Below are 23,175 nucleotides of genomic sequence, written 5' to 3'. Positions count from 1 at the left end.
TCCGTTGGCATAAGCCCACTCTTGGAATTTGAATCAATGGGTTTCGTTTCAAGATAAAACTCCTCCCCCCCTTATGGCAGCCAAAGCAGTCTTAAAGGCACATTACTCCATTCCCAATACTTAACACTAAAGAAAACAATATAACAATTAACTAAGCAGTAAAACAATTAACTAAGTAATAAAACAATTAAAGTAGCATGCGGAGGCTGACACCTAGCCACACCCACCAGTCATATCACCATCTAGCCATGCCCACAGAATCAGTAGTAAAAAATTGGAATCCCACTACTGACTCAAACTAACATGTTGATGTTGTTGATGATGATAACTGGAGTGCTTCTTTGTTATATAATACTCCATAGACAATAGGTAATTGAATTTACTGATGGATCTTTTGACTGGCAGGTGTAAAATAAGCATTCTCCTATAAGGCCTATTGAGAAATGTGGTATTTCTCATGTCTCCCTTTCCATTACAACTTTAAACTTTATTATGGTCATCGACCAGCAATAGACATACAATAAATTAAAAATAATACTGACATTAATTGTGAATAACAATATTCCTGTTATGAAAATACATGATCTCAAACCATTAGGGTCACTCCCTAATTTACATGAGTGGAGAGCTGATAAGTATGTGAGTAAATATATTTTTCCAAAAATTGTTATAGGTATCTCCAAAAAATTGGCACAAGTTGACATCTATAATTCTGTAACCAATTCTTTTCTTGTGGACATTGCAGCGACACATAATTTTGCCACTGCATGCGTGGTAGTCAGGTTTGAGTCTTGGAGGAGAAAGCCTACATAAAAGTCATCTGTCCTCCCTGGCAATCTCTCTAGTAAGGGGAGAATATATATTGACCTACATTGTCGTGTCCCACTCCTCCGCTGACGGCTGGGTCAGGGAAATCCGAATCAGGCTTGCCTCTGCAGCTCTGCCCAAAGTCCTAGCAAAGTCCTCAGAGCAGGCAGGAGACCAGTAAGTGACTTCAGCAAGATAAGTTCGACTTTTGCCTGACTCAGAGACTGCCAGAAAGTAGATCCTTTATATAGGCCATGGGGTGTGGCTCCATGACTCAGCACTCATTAAGGCCTGCCCCTCCCTTCCTTCTGTTGCCTCCGCCTCTCCAATCTTCTGATGCGAGGATTACTCCAATCAGCTGTTGTTAGAGTAAACCTCCTCAGGCTCACCTGCTGTGGAGGAGGGGGAGGGGTCTAGCTGCTCCGTTTGCCTGGGCATGGAGTCAGGGCTGGGGCAGGGAGATGCTCCTTCTTCTGCAGTTTGTGTGGGCATGGAGCCAGGACTGGGGCTGGAAGGCATACATTCCTCCGTGTTCGGGAGCAGATAAGAAGGCCCCGGCTGCTCTGAGGGCGGGCAAGACACAACATACATACTCTGTATAACTCACAGTACAATAAAACATGTGAGCTATCTTCGACTTCTCCTTTACCACATATACATACCTGTTCTGCTATTGGTGTTCTCTTATCTACTCTGGAGATGTGCTGAGGGGAGAATATTAAATCTGGCGCTGAAGAAAGCTATTCTTCGTTTTGGGAAGATCAGATCATTTAGATATCTCGCTGATTCCCACACACCCTGCTTGATTCTCTCCCTACTGTAGAGAGGCAACCTATTTAGTTCTTCTTGGAACTTCACATTCTTCATTCTATCAATTACTACTTGCTTTGTCAAAGCCTAGGGACATTAAGAATACTGATGAGAGCCCACAAGAGCCCAGCTTGTGATCTATTGCCTGTTCCAGAGGGAGAGGAAGTTGAGTCAGCACTAGCGGGGACAGTCCCTCTGGAAAAAAATGAATTTTTAGCCAATAAATGATCATCATCTTCCAGGCTCTTACCTGAATTTGAGGAATACCTGTCTCAATTCTTAGCTGGGTGTTTGGAGTTCCTTGGGGTGCAGCTAAGATGGCTCGCAGGAATTTGGTTTGTATGGTTTCTAGCAAGTTTTTCTTTGCAAGGATTCCTGTTTGTGGCCCATAAAGAATTTGCGCCAATGTTTTGGCCTCAAAAAGTTTTAAGGCAGCAGGTACTAATTGACCTCTGCCTCTATAAAAGAAATGTTTAATTGCATTTGAGGACCTATTGGCTGCTTGCAATGTCTGCTCCAAATGGAAAACCACCCCAAGGTATTGAAATGTCGTAACTTGTTCCAATCTGTGTCCTTCAATTTTCCAGAAGTATTATCTGGGTCTTTTAGCAAAAACTAAATTTTTTGATTTATCAAAGTTAAGGACCAACTTGTTCTGTCTACAAAAGCCAAGTGTTGCCCTAATTGTTCTCTCCAGTCCTATGGGAGTTTGTGAAATAATAGCAGCATTGTCGGCATATAGGAGAATCGGGATTTTGTGTTGTGCTATGTTAGGAGGATGTAGATCAGGGTTCTGTAAGAGATCGATCAGCGGGTTAATACAGAAGTTAAAAAGGGAGGGGGGACAGGAGGCAGCCCTGCCGTACCCCTTTTTGAACCCTTATTGGGCCAGTTAAAGTCCCTTGAGGATTAGACCTCACTTTCAAGGTGGAATTGGCATACAATTTTTGTATGAGGAAAAGGAGGCATTTATCGATTGTAGTGCATTTTAATTTCTCCCATAGGCTGTTCCTGGATATTGAATCAAAGGCCCGCTTAAAATCAAGGAAGATCACGTAGAGAGAGGATTTTTTTTTTGTATGTATATTTTTGTATCAAATGATGAAGTATCAGGATATGATCCACCGCAGATCTTCCTTCTCTAAAACCGGTTTGTTCATCTTTGATTATCACCCTGAAATTAGCCAATCCCAAAGTTTATAGTTTAGGTGTTTGGCATACAATTTACTAATAACACTCAGGAGACTAATGAGTCTATAATTGCTTGGTTCATTTATATTACCCTTTTTATAGATTGGTATAATAATTTCTAATTCCCAATCTCTTGGCCTACGGCCCGTTTTATCTATAAACGTAAACAGAGATGATAAAAGTGGGGCCCACCAACTGGTGTTCTTTTTGATTATCAGGACATTATCAGCACTAGGAGTCTTATTAGCCTTAAGGGCTCTGATCAGCCAGGTTATCTCTTCTGGTGTATCAGGGGGCCAGTAAGTAGTTTGGTCCAAACTAATTTGGCTCTCTTTAGTTACATAGTCGGGGTCTGTATATAACTCTCTAAAATATTATTCCCAAACCTGAATCGGTACCTGAGTAGTTGTGGGTAGGGGAGATTTCCCCAATCCTCTGGTGATATACCAAAAAAGGGAAGTATTTTTTGTCGTGACTGATGTGATTAATTTCTGCCAAGGCTCCTTCAAAGTTGCACTTTTAGGAGGGTATTATATTGTGCCTTCAATTGTTTTAAGAAGTGAGTGTGATCCTCAGAAGGATCATTTTAACTTTTTCTGTACTCATTATAGATCCTTAATTGCATGCAATCTCTATCAAATCATTTTTTGTTCTTTAAAACTGGCTTTTTGGCATGAACTAGTATTCTGTTAGTGAGAACTGGTTTCAAATTTGAAATTAAAGTTTCAAACTCCTCTAAGTATGGTCCTTCAAATTATTTCTTAGTAGAGATGTATGTAAACCAGTTCTCACTAACAGAATACTAGTTCATCTTTGGCACTGCGCATGCGCGAGAATGGCAGCTGTTTAGAGGAGCCCGAATCGGCGGTGGCGGCTTTCCCTGAAATGGAGACTTCGGGCTGACTCACCAGGCTTCTCCGGTCCCTCGGCGTGTGGTTCGATCTGTCTGGCTGCCGCTGGAGAGGTTTGTGGCCTCTCGGACATGCGACAGCCGAGAATGGGCCGAGGGACGGAGTGGCGGTCCGGAAGGGGGCGGCCATCTTTGAGGAAGCGAGGACGCGATGGAGGCGAGGGAGGCGAGGGAGGCCTGCTGTTTCCTGCGGGCTTCGGCCTCGGCTCCGGCCCTGTCCTGCCCAGCGGAGCGGAGCCCTGCCCAGCGGAGCCCTGCCCAGCGGCCCAGCGGCGATCCCGGCGATCCTGGCCAAATTCCAGCGGCGTGAGATCGTCGGCGGTCTCGGCCTGGCTCCGACGGCTTCGGGGTGTGGATTCGGCCTGGTTTCAGCTGGCGCGAATCCCGACCCGTCTTTTGCCTGTCGGTGGGCCTGCCGGCTCCTTCGGCGCCAGCTCCATCGGCGCCAGTTCCATCGGCGCTGGTTGCGCCTGGCGAGGCTGTGTGGACTGCGAGGCGCCTGTCCAACGGCGCCCTGTATTTGGCAGCCCCACCGAGGATGGGTGTGGTGAGGCCTCGGTGGGAGAGGAGGCCGGAACCGTGACTGAGGTTTGTCCCCTCTTTTGGCCTGTTTTGTTGCATTTTTCATCGCGTGTCATCGAATGGCCCCTGGTGGCCTGGCTTGCTCCATCGTATTTCCCTTTGTGGCCTTGGTGACCTGGCTTGCTCCATTGTATTTCCGCCCCCCCCCCATACCGGACTATGGGTCATCTAAACTGGGCGGTCATGCATGTCCATCTGCGGGATATGGAGTGGATTGGACTGGATTGGACTAGCTTAGACTGGTCTATGGACTCGGGCAGACCGATAGCTACTTCTACCTGATTAAGTCCTATTGTAGAACTGTTTCCCATAGGCACACTATGGAGACTGCCGGCCTGTCTGTTCCTGTTTTATCATCGCTATCCGGTTCCTGCTCCATCTGTCCTTTTACCAACTGGACTCCCGCTGGAAGATTCACCATTTTTATTACTCTGGGATTTTACCATCTTAGCATCCCTCGCCGATTCGCACTTTTCTATGCGCTACACTGTACATGAACTCTTGCGCCTGCGAGGTGCCCCGCCTCGCAGGAATGGCCCATATCGCTACCAAGGGCCGGCCTCAATGACGGGTCTTGGGACCCACAGAGGTGGCATGCGAGAAGAAAGAGCCTTTGGGGTTTGAGACGGGGCTTTTTGAAGGGGGGGGGGGGGTGGGGCGGGTGATGGGGGTAGCCCGTCGGGAGGGAAACCAGTTCCAGCGCATGCTCGTGGCGATTATCAAATGGGTTCGGAGGTTATGGGGGGGGAGGGTGTTCCTTTGTGTGAGGGTGAGTCTATTTGCACGGTAAGTGGGAGGGGCAGATATGGCGGAAGGGGGGGATCGTATCGACATAGGGGGTCACGCGTTCGATGTATGCAGGCGATCGCGTGCCCCGATCCCCCTGACTTTACCCGTTCCCCGGATGGTCAGGACCCTCAGAGCCTGGGCCTTCGTCTGATGTTATGCAACGCACGGTCCGTGGCCAATAAGGCCCCCCTAATACATGATCTGATTCAGGGGGGTGCCGCGGATATTATAGGCGTTACGGAGACCTGGTTGGGCACTGAAGGGGGTGTGCCCCTGGTCGAGATGTGCCCACCGGGTTTCCGTGCATTCCATCAGCCGAGGGCCCAGGGTAGGGGTGGAGGGGTGGCGGTTGTTATCAAAGAGAGTCTAGAGCCGAGGGAGACCACTGTACCTCAGATTGCCGGGTGTGAATCCCTCTTTGTGAGGTGGGGTCATAGATGTCAGATGGGCTTGCTGGTCGCGTACCTGGCTCCTTGCTGCGTGACAGCTGCCCTGCCCGAGCTCCTAGAGGTGCTTGCCGGGGTGGCGGTGGAGACCCCCAGACTTTTAGTCATGGGGGACTTTAACCTGCCATCTGCCGGCTCGTCATCGACGGTAGCTCGGGAGTTCTTGGCTTCCATGACGGCCTTGGACCTGACTCAAGTAGTGGATGGCCCCACTCACATCGGGGGTGGCACACTGGACCTGATTTTTGTCTCTGGTCAGTGGTTGAGAGATCTGGACTTAAAGGAAATAGTCATTGAACCTTTGTCATGGTCAGATCACTCTCCTTCGCCTGGACTTTCTGACCGCTACCCAACACCGCAGGGAGACGGAACCATTACGTTGGTACCGTCCCAGGCGCCTGATGGACCCAGAGAGGTTCCGGACGGAGCTTGGGCCATTTCCTGAGGGTCTGGCTCACGGCACGGCAGAGGAACTAGCTGCAGCCTGGGAACGGGCTGCGGCTGGGGCTTTAGACCGTGTCGTGCCTTTGCGGCCTCTGACCCGGCGAGATCCCAACCGCCCTTGGTTCTCCGAGGAGCTGAGGGGATGAAACGCCGGAGAAGACGCCTAGAGAGTTCCTGGAGGTCCAGCCGCTCAGAGGTTGATCGGACACTAGTTAGATCCTATACTAGGACCTACCTAGTGGCACTGAGGGAAGCGGCGTTGCTACGCCTCCTCCCTCATTGCGCCGGCAGATAACCGCCCAGCTGCCCTGTTTGGTGACCCGCCTCCTTCACCAGGGGGAGCGGGATGACCCGTTGCAGGGACGTGCTGAGGAGTTTAACGGTTATCTATACGATAAAATCGTTCAGCTGAAGGACGGTCTGGACCAAAATTGTGGCGATTCGGACGGGACGTCTGAGGGCGGTCTTGGTGATGTTGTGTGGGATGAGTTTGACCCTGTGACTCCCGAGGACATGGACAGGTTGCTGGGTAGATTGAATGCCACCACGTGTTTACTGGACCCGTGCCCCTCCTGGCTGGTGCTGGCCACACAGGAGGTTACACGAGGCTGGCTCCAGGGGATTACGAGTGCTTCCTTGTTGGAGGGAGTCTTTCCGGCCGCCTTGAAAGAGGCGGTGGTGAGGCCCTCCTCAAGAAGCCTTCCTGACCCGCTGTTTTAGGTAATTATCGTCGGTCTCCAACCCGCCGCGGCGAAGGTTGTAGAGAGTATGGTGGCATATCAGTTCCCCTGCACCTGGAGGAAACTGTCTATCTGGACCTGCTCCAGTCCGGCTTCCGGCCGGTTACAGCACTGAGACGGCTTTGGTCGCGTTGGTGGATGATCTCTGGAGGGCCAGGGATAGGGGTTATTCCTCTGCCCTGGTCCTATTAGACCTCTCAGCGGCTTTCGATACCATCGACCATGGTATCCTGCTGCGCCGGTTGGGGGGATTGGGAGTGGGAGGCACCGTTTATCGGTGGTTCTCCTCCTATCTCTCCGACCGGTCGCAGACGGTGTTGACGGGCAGAGGTCACCCCGCGCGCCGCACTTGTGGGGTGCTGCAGGGGCCGATTCTCTCGCCCCTTCTGTTCAACATCTATATGAAGCCGCTGGGTGAGATCATCAGTGGCTTCGGTGTGAGGTACCAGCTGTACGCTGATGACACCCAGCTGTACTTTTCCACACCGGGCCACCCCAATGAAGCTATCGAAGTGCTGTCCCGGTGTTTGGAAGCCGTACGGGTCTGGATGGGGAGGAACAGGCTCAAGCTCAATCCCTCCAAGACGGAGTGGCTGTGGATGCCGGCATCCCGGTACAGTCAGCTGAGTCCGCGGCTGACTGTCGGGAGCGAGTCATTGGCCCCGATGGAGAGGGTGCGCAATTTGGGCGTTCTCCTGGATGAACGGCTGTCTTTTGAAGACCATTTGACGGCCGTCTCCAGGAGAGCTTTCCACCAGGTTCGCCTGGTGCGCCAGTTGCGCCCCTTTCTAGACCGGGATGCCTTGTGCACAGTCACTCACGCCCTTGTGACGTCTCGTCTGGACTACTGCAATGCTCTCTACATGGGGCTCCCCTTGAGGGGCATCCGGAGGCTACAGTTAGTCCAGAATGCAGCTGCGCGGGTGATAGAGGGAGCCCCTCGTGGCTCCCGAGTGACACCTATCCTGCGCAGGCTGCACTGGCTACCTGTGGCCTTCCGGGTGCGCTTCAAGGTGTTGGTGAACGTCTTTAAAGCGCTCCATGGCATAGGGCCGGGTTACTTACGGGACCGCCTGCTGCTACCGAATACCTCTCACCGACCCGTGCGCTCTCACAGAGAGGGACTCCTCAGGGTGCCGTCGGCGCGACAGTGTCGTCTGGCGACACCCAGGGGAAGGGCCTTCTCTGTGGGGCTCCAGCCCTCTGGAACGAACTCCCCCCAGGACTTCGTCAACTTCCGGACCTCCGAACCTTTCGCCGCGAGCTTAAAACCTACTTATTCATCTGCGCTGGACTGGGTTAGTGTTTTAAGTTTATGGGTTTTAATGGGTTTTAGTTCTAATTTTAATTGTGGCCAATTTTAATAAGTTTTTTAACTGTATTTTAATTTGTATTTATAGTATTGTATTTTTACTTGGCTGTGAACCGCCCTGAGTCCTTCGGGAGAAGGGCGGTATACAAATTTAAATAATAAATAAATAATAAATAAATAAATAAATAAAATCAATGGTTTCTGGAACTAACATCCATTTAGTAACTTCCTTTACATTTTTCTCGGTCCATTTAATTTTTACCTGAGTATTTTGGCTCTCTAACCTGGGTAGGTAGATTGAGCCAGTCCTTAGTAATTTCTAGTGTAATGTAGGAGTAAGGATAAGTGAATCATGATCGCTTTCCAGACGCAAGTCTACCTCCATCTTCTGCAAGAACTTCAGGAGGTCGTATGATATTATCCAGTAATCAACTGTGGATTTTCTTCCTGCTCCCCGATAAGTATAGTCTGCTGGGTAGTCACCCCAAGTGGAACCATTCAGGATACAGAGGTCCAAGCGTACAGTCATCTTTTTTATACACAGACCTGCCCCATTTGCTTTAGTGTCTTTAAATTGTCTGGAATGCAGGGGTTCTCCTGGTACATTCTCAGCTTGATCGTTTGGGCCCATCCTAGCATTTAAGTCCCCCCTACATATTATTAGGGTATGTAGGGTATTTATCTAAGCAGCCCAGTATAAAATCTTCTATGCCATCCCAAATCTTGTTGAGCAAATTATTCTTATTGAGTGGGGGAATGTAGATATTAAAAAGCAAAATCTCCATCTGTTTAAATAAGAGTAAGGTAGTCACAACCCATGGCTGCAATGGTGGCAGTTATACACATTTAAATTGCAAGGATGTATTCACTAATGTTACAATACCCTCTTTAGCTCTTCCACCCACCTTACTTGGGACAACTGGGATAGTTAACCCAATAACCATCTAACTGTATCTCTGAGGAGGCCCAGGTTTCCTGTAAGAAGAGAATGTCAAATTATGATATATAGTCAAAAAAAAGTTGGTCTTTTGATGGAACAGTCCAACCCACTATATTCCAGGTTATGATGGAGAGGGGATCCTCTTTTGCAGCTTATCAGGAAATTTGATTTATACAAAGGGAAGTTGTATGGTTGTTGCAATGGCTTGAGATGTTGTCACACACGAAATTGGCCTTCTCTAAAAGGAGGGGTGCCCATCTAAATTCTAAGTCGACTCCTGATAAAATTGTTCAGGGTAAGAGGATTTAGCACCAGCTAACAAGGCTTGCCATTCTGATGCCCCTTTTCTAGGTGTAGAGCAGGGGGTTATTCAGTCATGCTCCATTCAGCTTTGAGCTGATGATACTGACGTGGGTCCTCTCTTGATTTCTTGGTGTTAAAGGTATCATAGGATAATCATATAAGGTTGCTAGCATCTCCTTTTCTACTGGGGCCTCTAATGGCCCCTTGTGTGTCTTGGCTTCTGTTTTCCATGATCTCATATTCATGTAAACCCTTGCCCCCTGGGGGAGAAGTAAGAGGCTCAATTATTGGGGAAACCAGATCAATAAGCGGTTCAGCTGTGTCCATTATGTCCAATAAGGATTTCTTTAAATTTTCTAACTTGAATAGTATGTTATCTTATTCTTTCCTTGGGAGAGCACCAAAAGCATTAATGAGACCGGGTTCTGTACTGTTCCCATTACAACAGAGATATGTGAAAGCATCTTTTGATATTCCTATCTAAATTCAAAAAAACAAACTATATTGGCATTCTCTTAATTGATAATACAAGCCTCCCATTAAATGTTATGGGCTTTTATAGCTGCGCATAATCTCTAAGGGTTACATCTATCAACTGGAAATTTCTATAGTATTGCTATCCAAGTATTTAATAAAACCATGATTACAACATTATTAGCACACATTGCCTTTCATTTAAATCCCACAAAACTAGCTCCTTCTTTACCATGAAGTCTACAGATAAACTGAATCTTTTGATGAAGCAATACTATGTTCAATCCTGTAAAAATCTATGAAATCCCCAGACATACATTTGAAATGTAAACTTTTGAAATGCTATTTAAAAAATTGTAGCAAAGCATTTGTCTCACCCTTGGAAACTAATTTTCAATTTCTACTATCTATATTTGGGGATTATTGTTTACATAGCTGATTAAAAATGACCAGTGAAATTTGTTTTATGTCATCTCTTAAAATTAACATTGACATTACAATTTCTTTTTGATTCAGCCAAGCAGGAGAGGCATGTTTTCAGTCTTAGGCACCCATATGTTATTTAACAAAAAGCACACAAAAACATAAACTGCCTAAATATTCAAAGCTGTTTCAGTTTCTCTCTACTTGCCTTTGTATTTGTTGTTTCCTTCTTCCATTATTGGGAGAAAATTACTTGGGGACATTTTCCAACCTTCCTCTTCTTCCTTAATAAATAATATAAAATCTTACTAGAACTGATTTGGGAACACAGTTGTAAATAATTTTTCAGATTCAAACTGCAAATCTTGGTTTCAAAGAACAGTTGTTATTATTGATTCCTACATTTGCATGAATGAGATTTTACTTATCTAATTTCAGGCATTCTGATATACTTTAATTTCTTGCTCTCTTTATTCTCTATTTTATTAAGTTCACTCTGAATATTTGGGTATATATATTGGGTATTGGGTACAAGGAAAAAAAATTGTGTATGGTTGTAAGCAGATTGGTTTTTCCTGAGCTGTCTCTCTGTCTTTCTCTTGAACGTACTCACATTTTCTGTGTTTAAATGTGTGCAGGAAACTGCAATCAGTGATCTCACTGTTACTGGAGTATTAACTAGAAAATTCACATAGCCAGCAGATTTTGCTAATAAGTGAAAAGCATCAGACTTCCTATTGTTTGAACTGATATAGCCTGTCTAGCCTGTCCTGATTCTATTAACTGCAACTGAGCAGATGAAGGTAACAAGTTGGAGTGACTGACAGAACCACTGTCCCCAATAGCTACATCCCAGAATTTCTAAAAAGATAGGGAGGAATCCCGATGCTTATTCATCTCATTGCATATTTATATTAGCTGGCTTAAAGAAAAGCCTCTGTAACATTTTTATTAGTAATACTTAAAATCTTATTTATTCTGTTTTATTTATAAATAGATATGTTGATAATGTTTCTAAATCATACTAAAAATAAAGTTTCTCTGTCCAGCCTTATCTGACTCTAGGGTGCAGAGCTCATCTCCAACTCTTAGCCAGAGTTATCGAAAGACATTTTCCATGGTCATGTGGCTAGCATGGCTATATGTCAAAGGACGACAGAATTCTGTTACCTTCTCACCAAAGTGGTACCTATTAATCTACTCACATTTGCATGCATTCAAACTGCTAGGTGGGCAGGAGCTGGGCAGAAACAGAATGGGAGCTTACTCTATTGCATGGTATTTGAATCTTGAACCCTGGCTGCCTGAACCTCCAGCTGAAAAATAGTGTCTTTAACCACTGAGCCATTGTGTCCCTTAGCATAAATTATTAAATTAAATTAAATGTAATAATTATATCAAATAATTATAATAATATAATATAATCATTATAATACAATTAAAATTTTTATTTTATTAAATTAAATTCTACCATACTAATAGAATTTAAAAGCAGAAAAACATTTATCTGTATAAATTTTCAAAGATTCTGCCAATCTGGTAAAAGGAATAGGAGAATTATATAAATTGTTCTCATTTCTGCACTGGATGAATTTTTCAGTACTCCTGAGACTCAGGTAAAACAAACATGCAATGTTTTTTCTTAATTTTAATGTGATCAAACTGGCCAAGTGAGAGAGAACTGAGATGAGGCAGCTGCTCCTGAAACTTCCCTAGCCATTAAAGCAGAAAATATGTTCCTCAGCTGAGTCTTTTGGCATCATATGATGATTTTTCTTTTTCTTTTTCATTCTATCCCACCTTATATGGACTTGTTTTATCAAATTAAATATTTATTATGGTGATAAACCAGCATCAGTCCATGTTTTAGTTTTAATGTATTAGGAGGAGCATAAAAGAAGCTGCACAATAACCTCAAGTAAGTTACACGTGCCCATGAAACCTGAAAACTTTATTAGCAAGATTTAGCAAATTCTTGGAGTGTTTCAGAGACTTTCAAGTTTATTTATTAATTACATTTACATTTAACCTGTTCTCTAAGATGCTCAAGGAAATCACCTGGTTTGATCTTCAAAACAACAATCCTATTATTTGTTGAAAAGGCCTGGCTCAAAAGCCACAGTTAAGTTCCATTGTGGCTTAGTAGAATTCTACCTGGATCACCTTGGGGCTGATTCATCCACCTAATTACTATATCACACTCTCCAGTTGTTTTCTTTCTATGATATATTTTTCTTCTGGAAACATTTAAATTATTATTCTCTCATCATGTCAAAATTCTGAATAAGTTTTTGAGAAAAAATTGCTTGGAATCGAACCTGAACATACATAAATTAAAACAAAACTCTTAAATTTCATATCCATGGAATTTAATTAAGCTATACATTGCTATGAGTCTATTCTTCATTTGTATTGTCTGTTTCATTCTTATAATTCAAACTATTTAGAATATGCATGAACACTGCATATCCAACCTGCTTCCTATAACATGTTAAAGAAATGTGACTTATAAACTCTCATATATAATTTGCAACCTTTTTATGCACACAAAAGAATCAGATATTAGAAAAGCTGTGTCAGATCTGGAATTGGCTTGGTTGAACCCATAAAAACTTAAAATGTTCTGAAGGTAAGGAATGGGTATAACTGGTTAAAAACATTGCATCATGTTCCATGTTACACACAAACATACCTATACATATGTGCAAACACATTCACACACACCCTTACATATAGTAAAACTACATACTCAGGATTGGAGGAGACAAGCTACGCTGAGTTTGAACCCTTAGCACATAAAGTTTCAGAAGGGTGATAAAGAATGTCTAACCTTTATGATTCTCCTCTTTCAGACTGACCAGAGAGATACATGTATCCATAAAATTACAATATACCAAAACAAAATAAAATAATCTCAAAACTCTATTAGAGAATATTGTTTTTACCATCTTTTTTCTGAATTTGTATATGTTATTATTTCTAATTCAGAGTGACTTGCCTCATCTTTCTTCTTTGGTTTCTTTTCTTCTATCTCATTTCCTTTCTTCTTCGATTTGCCCTTTTCTTTTTTTTCCTTTTTCCCCTTTTTCCCTTTCTTTTTCTGTTCTTCTTCTGCTTTAGCAGCTAGCTCAGCAGCAACCTGACAGAAAGAATCACATCTGTTTACATTTTAAAAACAACTTAAAGGTAGTACTGTAAGACAAATGAGATGATCTTAGGGATCATCCTATTAATAATTGTTCCCTATTTGACTTTAAATGTGCTGGGAAGAGGAGGAAAGACTTGCAAGCACTTCTTCGCAGTAGGGACATGTGTTACAGATCAATTTCTCTTCCCACCTGCTGGAAGTTAGATTCAGTTAGCTTTTAAAAATAAATTTGGAGAAATATCTTACAGTTTTTATTGTTGTTGTTTGCTATACTATATAATAAAACTTCTGAGGAAGGGTAGATAGCAGTGAGTACAAATCTAATGAATAAATAACTTCAACCAACATTTTATATACTCTTGACAGAGACAAAGCACACCATTTCACTTTGCTTGATGTCCAGATTGAGGCCTTTGAGGATATATTCAAATGTTTGCAAAGCTCACTATCATCTTTCAAAGTGACAGAAATTGCTATAATTAATTATTATTATTATTATTATTATTTATTTGATTTTTATACCGCCCTTCTCCCGAAGGACTCAGGGCGGTGTACAGGCAAAAATAAAACAGATAATACAATATACAATTTAAAAAGCAGATTAAAAAACTTATTTTAAAATTAGCCTGATAGTTTAAAATATACTAAACTAAAAAACCCCATTTAAAATTAATTAATAAAATTTAAAATTAATAAAATTCAATTCAAGCCAGCCCCGCGCAAATGAAAAGATGTGTCTTCAGTTCGCGACGGAAAGTCCGAAGGTCAGGTATTTGGCAATGTAATTAGGTAATGAACTAATTATCTATATCAGGTCATGTTTTTTATTTATTAAATATCAATTTATTTATTTATCAAATTTATTTGCTCCTCATCTCATGATTCTCTGCTATAAATAGAATTCATTATTATAACATTCAGTGTATAACCGAACCACCCCAACGAAGCCGTTGATGTGATGACTCGGTGCCTTCAGGCCGTTCAGGTCTGGATGGGGACGAATAGACTTCGACTCAACCCATCCAAGACGGAGTGGCTGTGGATACCAGCGTCCCAGCACAGTCGGCTAACCCCATCGCTGACTGTGGGGGGGGCGAATCATTGGCCCCCAGGGAATCGGTGTGCAATTTAGGTGTTCTCCTGGATGCACGGCTGTCCTTAGAAGATCATTTGACGGCCATCGCCAGGGGAGCTTTTTATCAGGTTCGCTTGATTCGCCAATTGCGTCCTTTCCTGGATTGGGACTCGTTATGCACAGTCACTCATGCCCTCATTACTTTCCGTCTGGATTACTGCAATGCTCTCTACATGGGGCTCCCCTTGAAGAGCACCAGGAGGCTCCAACTGGTACAGAATGCGGCCGCGCGGGGGATCGAGGGAGCGCCTTGTAGCTCCCATGTAACACCTCTCCTGCACAGGCTGCACTGGTTACCGGTGGTCTTCCGGGTGCGATTCAAGGTTTTGGTCATCACCTTTAAAGCGCTCCATGGCATGGGACCGGGATATCTACGGACCGCCTGCTGCCGCCAGTTACTTCCCATCGACCGGTGCGCTCTCATAGGGAGGGCTTCCTTAGGGTGCCGTCGGCCAACCAATGTCGGCTTGCGGCCCCCAGAGGAAGAGCGTTCTCTGTGGGGGTTCTGGCCCTATGGAATGATCTACCCGTGGGACTACATCTTCTCCCTGACCTTCGGACCTTTAAGCGCGAGTTCAAAACCTTTTTCTTTCATCAAGCGGGTCTGGCCTATATTAATTTTAATATTGAGGTTTTTTAGTGGGTTTTTTAAGGGGTTTTAATTTATTTATTAACTTTTTATTCAGTTATTTTAACATGCAGCTTATTGAATTAGATTTTTAATTGAATATTGTATTTTAAAATTTTTCGATATCTATGTTTTATTTATGCTGTACACTGCCCTGAGTCCTTAGAGAAGGGTGGTATAAAAATATGAAAAATAAATAAATAAATAAATAAATAAATAAATAAATAACAAAAAATTAATGCATTATAACTTGAATGCAGTGGCTCAGTGGCCGCAGTGGCTCAGTGGCCGCAGTGGCTCAGTGGCTAAGACACTGAGCTTGTCAATCGAAAGGTCAGCAGTTCAGCGATTAAAATCCTTAAAAATGCAAGTAGAAAAATACGTAGGAATACCTTTGGTAGGAAGGTAACAGTGTTCTGTGCACTTTTGGCGTTTAGTCATTCCGGCCACATGACCATGGAGATGTCTTTGGACAGTGCTGGCTCTTTGGCTTTAAAATGGAGTTTCAAATAGAGTTGGGAACGACTAGCACATATGTGCGAGAGGAACCTTTACCTTTACTTTTACCTTTACCCAGGGGTGAAATGCTACTGGTTTGGTCCGGTTTGCCCGAACTGGTAGTAAAAAAGGCTACTGGTTCTCTGAATCGGTAGTAAAAATGTAAAAAGAGAAGTTTTCATGATTAGCTGAGCGCCTCAGCTGTGATCGTCGGAGCCTTTTTTTTACCTTTTAAATGCATTTTTTTCCACCTATTCACCAATAGGTAGTAAAAAAATGCATTTTAAAAAGTAAAAAAAAGCTCAGACAATCACAGCTGTGGTAAGCGATCATTGGAACCTTTTTTAAAAACTTTTTTAAAGCATTTTTTAACTACCTTTTCGCTCAAATAGGTAGTAAAAAATGCTTTAAAAAAGTTTTTAAAAGGCTCTGACGATCACGTGCCACAGCTGATCACACACGCACACACACCCCGCGCGCACTGTTACACTTACCTTCCTTCCGATGCCTCATTTTGGCATGCACTGTGTACGTGCACCTCGCAATTGGTGCATAGTGCGTGTGCACACACAGTGCACGTTTGGCATGCAGCCCACATGCGCAGCCACTGAACCAGTAGTAAACCAGTTAAGATTTCCCCACTGCCTTTACCTTTACTAACATTGAACTAAAGGAAATCAGTAGCAATTTGCTTCAGGATGCCTAAGTCATAAATCACTTCTTTGTTTTTTAAAAGGACAGTAAAAACCATATACATTTATACTGAAATGAACTCTACCTCTTCTGGAGTTTTTTCTGAAAAAAGAACTGCTGAGCCACCTTGTTCTTCATCAGGATAATCAGGAAATTTTCCTGTAATGTGCCTGTTTGAATAGGATAAAATATAAAATTAAATGTTCTTGATAACTGATAGAAGAGGGTATTTGTAGCTCAGGGTTGAACTGTGGAGTCTTTAGTGCTCTCTGAGCTTGGTTATTTTCTTGCAGACTTTTCATCACCGAACTAGGTAATATCATCAATAAGGTGTGGGGTTTGATCTAATGTTATAGACTAGTGGCTTGCTCTAGTCGGAATGGTATTAGTGGTTCCTTGACTGGGATGTTATTTACTGTCAGCTTGTTTGGCAATTCCTGGATTGGGGTATTGTTTGCTTCTTGATTGTTGGTCTAATATTAATCTTGGTGTTAATCTCTGCTCATCTGGGTGCTGATTGCTGGTGAGGACGTTTTCCACTTTGGCTTTTTGATTGTAGATGTTTATGTGCCTGTTGATGGCCAATTTGTCTGAGTGCCAGGCTTCCAAGAATTCTCTTAGCATTTTTGGACTTGACTTGGTCCAAGATACTCAGCTTTCCAGTTGAAACTATGGTTAGGTTTTTCCATGTGTTGTGAAATTAAGGAATTTTCATCATTTCTTCTGACTGCTAATTGGTGTTCATGGATGTGCTCTGCTAGTCTTCTGCCTTCCCCTACATAATAGTCGCTGCAGTTGTTACATTATATGTTGTAGATGCTTCCAGTTTTCTCTTCTGGGATTGTTGGATCTTTTGATCCCCTCAAAAAATATAGGATAATGCCTAAACAACATCCAAGACCATTCCCACCAACACTGGCAGGACAACCATTAGTATATAAAATGAGAGGAAACACCAAACCCTACTAGCACTGACAATGTTATCAAGTTCGGTAATGAAAAATCTGCAAAAAATCAACCAAGCTCAGACTCCTACATTTAATAACCTAAAACATTTTAAAATGCTACATATTAATTTACAGAATATTTGTCACATATACTAGAATAACATGGAGATGGAATCAGATAACTAAAGATGCAGTCTAATAACACAGAGCTGTTTGGCAAATCCACAAGTAAGTTTTCTTCTGACTAGTAGTAATTGATTTTTACAAATTTTTGATAACAATAACAATTATGCTTGGAAATGTCATGTTACAAATGCTGTATCAAAGTATTACTTAATGTAATGAAAATGTGTTTGTTCCATTCACTTGAGAAACTCACTGATGATAAACTGAATTCCTACAAAATTAATCATCATATTTGTTGAATTCCATATTTGCAAATTACTTGCTAAAATTAATTTGTAACCGCCAAAACAGAGCTTTCACACAGTAATTTGCAGACGTGTGTAGAATGGTTAAAAATCTGAATCACCCAATGTGCACTTTCCCAGCTGAGGTCAAACTAGGTGATCCTGTGCTGCCTTCTTTCAGCTCTCAAACTGCAAACAAGTGTCTGGTATTTCACATAGGAATAATGGTTCAGTATCTGCTAATTCAGTGTTTACAGCAACTTTATAGAACATACTACCAGGAATATCAAAAATTAATTGTATTTCTAGGAGGGCGGAGCTGATGTCGCGATGATACGACAGGCGATCTGGTAGCTCCAGGATCGTCATCGATATCTTCGTTGGATGGTCCCTGTTGGACCTCACTGTCCCATAGAGACAGTGATTGAGAAGGGCACATCCTGACAATCCCAGGGAAACTGCAAAGTCCTGGTTGATCCAGGAGAAGCCCTTTTTTTCGGTGATGAAGATCCGACTATTGAAGCTACTGAAGTTGGGACAGCTCCGGAACGGAAGGCTTGAAAGAAAGTATGCCGGTGTGGTGAGAGACTTTTTTTAAAAAAACTATCAGAGAGAATCACCCTGAGACAAAAAAAGAAGGTTAAATTTGAGGATAGAAGAAGTTGTGCAGAGGAGTTAAGACTGTTTTAAAAGTAAGTTTTTTTCCCCTTGCCTTTTAAAGTTTTTTTTTCTTTGTGGATGCCTATGGCTGATTTTATTTGTGTGTGTGTTTTTTTAACATATACATATCACTATTTATCAGCTATTTCAAGGCAGTCCATTTCTATTATTTATACATATTTTAATTCTATCTTATTTTACTCTTATTCATCTTGTTGTGTCTCGCTCGCTCCCCCTGCCGCAGCCGGGCCCCTCTTATCTCCTGCCAGACGCTGATAGTTCGGAAGAATGTCCTGGCATGCCTCCAGCCCCCAGCCCTGGAACCATGCCCGGACAGGCCGAACAAACAAACCTCCCTCCGATAGCATGTGCGCCTGAAGCCAGCCACGAGCTGAGATTACCAACAGCTGGAGATGAAACGATGCAATGGATAGACCCATGCTTCCAGAGAATGGAGAGGCGACGTCACCAAAAGGAAGGGAGGGGCAGGCCTGGATAAGTGCTGAGTCATGGAGCCACACCCCATGGCCTATATAAAGGATCTGCTTTCTGGCATTCTCTGAGTCAGGCAAAGTCTAACTTGGATTGCTGAAGTCACTTCCTGGTCTCCTGCTTGCCTTGAGAACTCTGATAGGACTTTGGCAGAGCTGCAGAGGCATGCTTGATACAGACTTCCCTGACTCAGCCGTCAGCGGAAGAGTGGGACATGACACATCTATTGTTCTTTCTTTCATCTACATTTTACTTTGTTGTTCAATTTTCTTATCTTGCCTATTTTCTAACCATTCGTACCATTTGCACCAAATCTTATTGTAATCTGTTTCTTCTTTCTCCTGAATTTCTTTTGTAAGTTTGTCCATCTCAGCACATTCTAGTATTTTTTTGATTAATTCATCCTCTGTTGGTGTGTTTTCTTTTTTCCAGTTTTGAGCGTAAGCTATGCGTGCTGCTGTAAGTATATGGAGTATTAAGTATTGCATATCTTTTGTATGATTTTCTGTCGAGATCCCTAATAAAAATTCTTCTGGCTTTCCTTTTATTGGTTCCTGTATTATTTCCTGTAACCACTTTTTTATTTTGGCCCAGAATTGTTTCACCATTGGGCAGGTCCACCAGAGATGATAATATGTTCCGTAGTTGCTCTTACATTTCCAACACTTTGGTAAGTTGTTGGGGAACATCTTTGCTATTCTAGCTGGTGGAAGGTGCCATCTATGGTACATTTTCATCTGGTTTTCCTTATATGCTGTTGATATTGTCAATTTCATGTTTGTTTTCCACATCTTTTCCCACTTCTCTAATTCTATTGTATGGTTAAAATTTCTCGCCCATTTAATCATGGTATCTTTCACTATTTCCTCTTCCATTTTGTACCGTAACAAGAAATTGTATGTTTTACTAATTAGTTTTTGGTCCTTCCCATATATTATTTTATCCAATTCGTTTTGTTCCAATTGTATCTGCTTAGTCTTAAGAGTCTTCTAAATATTTTAATCTAATTTGAAGATATGTCCACCATTCGACTTGTCTATTCAAATCCTGTTCCAATTCTTGTTTCGTTTTTAATTTTTCCAATTCATTTAGCATATCCTTATATCTAATTATTTTAGTCCCATCTATTAAATTTGGATGTGTTAGTATCTCATTGGGGGAGGCCCAAAATGGTATATTCATATAGTGTTGCTTTTTTTATTTTGTTCCAAATTAATAGTAATGAATTCCTAATTATATGTCTTTTAAAATACCCATGGGTTTTGTATTTTTCACCCCACCCGCATGCCATCCTACCTGAAGATCATGGCCGAACGAGTAGCCTTGTGGTGCGACCGTAACAATCTGGAACTGAACACACTCAAAACTGTAGAAATGGTGGTAGACTTTAGGAGAAACCCTTTCATACTTCCACCTCTCACAATACTAGACAACACAGTATCAACAGTAGAAACCTTTAAATTTCTAGGTTCTATCATATCGCAAGATCTAAAATGGACAGTTAACATCAAAAATATCATCAAAAAAGGACAACAAAGACTGTTCTTTCTGCACCAACTCAAAAAGCTCAAAGTGCCCAAGGAGCTACTGATCCAGTTCTACAGAGGAATTATTGAGTCTGTCATTTGCACCTCTATAACTGTCTGGTTTGGTTCTGCAACCCAACAAGAAAGACACAGACTTCAGAGGATAATTAGAACTGCAGAAAAAATAATTGCTACCAACCTGCCTTCCATTGAGGACCTGTATACTGCACGAATCAAGAAGAGGGCTGTGAAAATATTTACAGATCCCTCACATCCTGGACATAAACTGTTTCAACTCCTACCATCAAAACGACGCTATAGAGCATTGCACATCAGAACAACTAGACACAAGAACAGTTTTTCCCCGAAGGCCATCACTCTGCTAAACAAATAATTTCCTCAACACTGTCAAACTATTTACTAAATCTACACTACTATTAATCTTCTCATTGTTTTCATCACCAATCTCTTTCCACTTAAGACTATATGACTGTAACTTTTTGTTGCTATCATTAAGGGTTAAATTGCAACCTATGACCATCATTTGTGTTATAAATGTTGTACCTTTGATGAAGGTATTTTTTTTTCTTTTATGTACACTGAGAGCATATGCACCACAACAAATTCCTTGTGTGTCCAATCACACTTGGCCAATAAATTCTATTTATTTATTCTATTTATTCTATTCTTTGTTGCAGAAAAGAGCAACAAAGATGTTTAGGGGGAATTGGGTATTTGCAGGAATTGGGTATGTCTAGCCTAGTGAAAAGGAGTAGGGGTGATACGATAGCAGTATTTCAATATCTGAGTGGCTGCCACAAAGAAGATCTCCAAGGTCCCTTCCAACTCTGTTATTCTGTTATGTAAATCCAACAATATTCTATAAAGTAGGATATAATCACATTTTATCCTTTGCCTATTGAAAGATTTATATTGTATGAAAAGTTTTACAACTGTAAGAAAAAGCAAACATGAAAGGTATTTGTTGTTTTCAAATTTAATAATAACTATGTCTGAAATGCTAATTATATATTTCTTCTTTCTTCCTATTACTTCTTTTATAGTGCTTATTCTGCTCCCTTTCTCTTGACTTAAGAATGTGTTACTTAAATCAATATTTATTTCTGCAGTTCCCAATGTGGTGCCAGCACATACCAATGTGTCTATAGAGATTGTTCCTGGCACTGGGCAGAATTAATGTTCCTTTTAAAATTCATACTCCCTTAATTAAAAAAGGGAGGGTGGAAAGGCTAAATATCAGGTAGCATAATGGGTGAATATAATGAAAAACAACTTATTACACAAATGGTGACAATGGGAATAGTCTGAATTCTATGTTAATTGAATGCAATTCTGAGGCAAGGAATTGTTGTTAAGAGAAGAGCTACATCTCACAAGAATGAAGAAAGATTTCTTTGAATGGCATCTTGAGAATCTGATCCAGGAAGCTATACACTGTGTCTTATAGGAGAGGCTGAAGCCCAGGAAATAGTGCAATGCCTGGTGCTGGGTCTGAGAGGAACATGCATCCAGTAATGAACATATAAATACCAAAGTAACAGGCCAGATTAAGTGATCCAAAAATAAGAAATAATAAAAAATAATTAATAATTGGAAAATAAAATAAAATAAACTTGGGGGGGGGAAATAACAGTCTCAAACTATGCACTGGATAAGGAGAAGAAACAGGGAGAAATAGATATCTTAATGCAGAAAAGTGAATGCTGTATGATTTAATGTACAAAAGAAGATAGGTTTGGATCCAAATATTTGAAATTATGAAGAAATATGTTCAAGAAGAAATGATTTTTTAAAATAAAAATAAGATACTTAAAAATAAGATAAGGAGCAATAGTTCTTACAAGGATAAAAAAATGGGGAAATCCTAATAGCTAGTGGAGAGACATGCAAAGCTCTCTAACATGCTGAAGAGAAAAGGGGATATATACAGGAAATGAGAAGAAGGCAACTTAAGCAAACAATATAAGACAGATATAAGAAAGAGTAGGAACACTTTCACAAAGACTAAAGTTCAGAATATGCTGAGGTTTGCATTTTCCTTAGAAATAAAAGAAAAGCCACAGAATATAAAGTACATCAGGAGGAGAAAGTGGTGAACTAATAATCAGTGATAAGGTGAAGGAAGAACATTTAACTCCTATTTTGTATATCTGACATAGCTATGATCCTAAGGAAAGGGGGAAACTACAACTTTGAATAGGCAAGGATACGAGAGAACTAAGCTAATTTAAATGAATTCAATTTTTTAGGGCCACCTGGATCACATCCTGGGGTACTGAATGAGCTAGCAGAGATAATACTAGTATCACCCTTGATTATCTCGGAGAACTCCTGGAAGAATGGTAGGGCCCCGAGAGATTAGAGGAGAGCAAATGTCATCCCTTTTTTAAAAGGGGGAAGAAGCAGAATTGGGGAAATAACAGGCCTGTCAGCTTGAAGTCTATACTGGACAAGGTCTAATTAAGTGGCATGTTTGTGAGCTCTTGCATAGGCATTATGCAATTAATAGGAGACAGCATGAGTTTGTCATAAACATATCATGCTAAATTAATTTTATCTTCTTTTTATAGAATTGTTAGTGTAATAGATCAATCATGCAGATTAAATGGAAAAGCCTGAGTTAATGCCAAACAGCTAATATTTTCTGTTGCTGATTTTTTCTTGTATGGATTTCCATTTTCCAGAACTTCAAACGTTCACTAAACAAATAGTTGTAAGTCAAGGCCTACCTGTAACAAAAACTAATATGGGATAAATTTGTATTAAGTGGATCCTGAGCCAGGAATGACCAGGGTATGTCTTAAATTGATCTATTTAAAATGTCATGAGAACCAAGTCAATTAGTT

The 23,175-nt window shown here is 41.7% G+C and overlaps 1 protein-coding gene across 1 annotated transcript in view; it reads right to left on the bottom strand.

Annotated features, from left to right (window-relative positions):
- Positions 1 to 23,175, bottom strand: part of IQCA1 (IQ motif containing with AAA domain 1) — a 331,503-nt gene that overhangs the window by 164,199 nt on the left and 144,129 nt on the right. The window contains exons 7-9 of the mRNA XM_058185159.1: positions 16,359 to 16,443; positions 13,170 to 13,310; positions 10,380 to 10,455 (exon numbers count right to left, since the gene is read on the bottom strand). Coding sequence (XP_058041142.1) covers positions 10,380 to 10,455; positions 13,170 to 13,310; positions 16,359 to 16,443 — 302 coding nt within the window. The remainder of the gene's footprint in view (positions 1 to 10,379; positions 10,456 to 13,169; positions 13,311 to 16,358; positions 16,444 to 23,175) is intronic.

This window comes from Ahaetulla prasina, chromosome 1 (genome assembly GCF_028640845.1).
Source record: "Ahaetulla prasina isolate Xishuangbanna chromosome 1, ASM2864084v1, whole genome shotgun sequence".
In the NCBI taxonomy this organism is placed as follows: domain Eukaryota; kingdom Metazoa; phylum Chordata; class Lepidosauria; order Squamata; family Colubridae; genus Ahaetulla; species Ahaetulla prasina.
The sequence above is the reverse complement of the archived record's forward strand: the minus strand, read 5'-3'. Positions and strand labels throughout refer to the sequence as shown.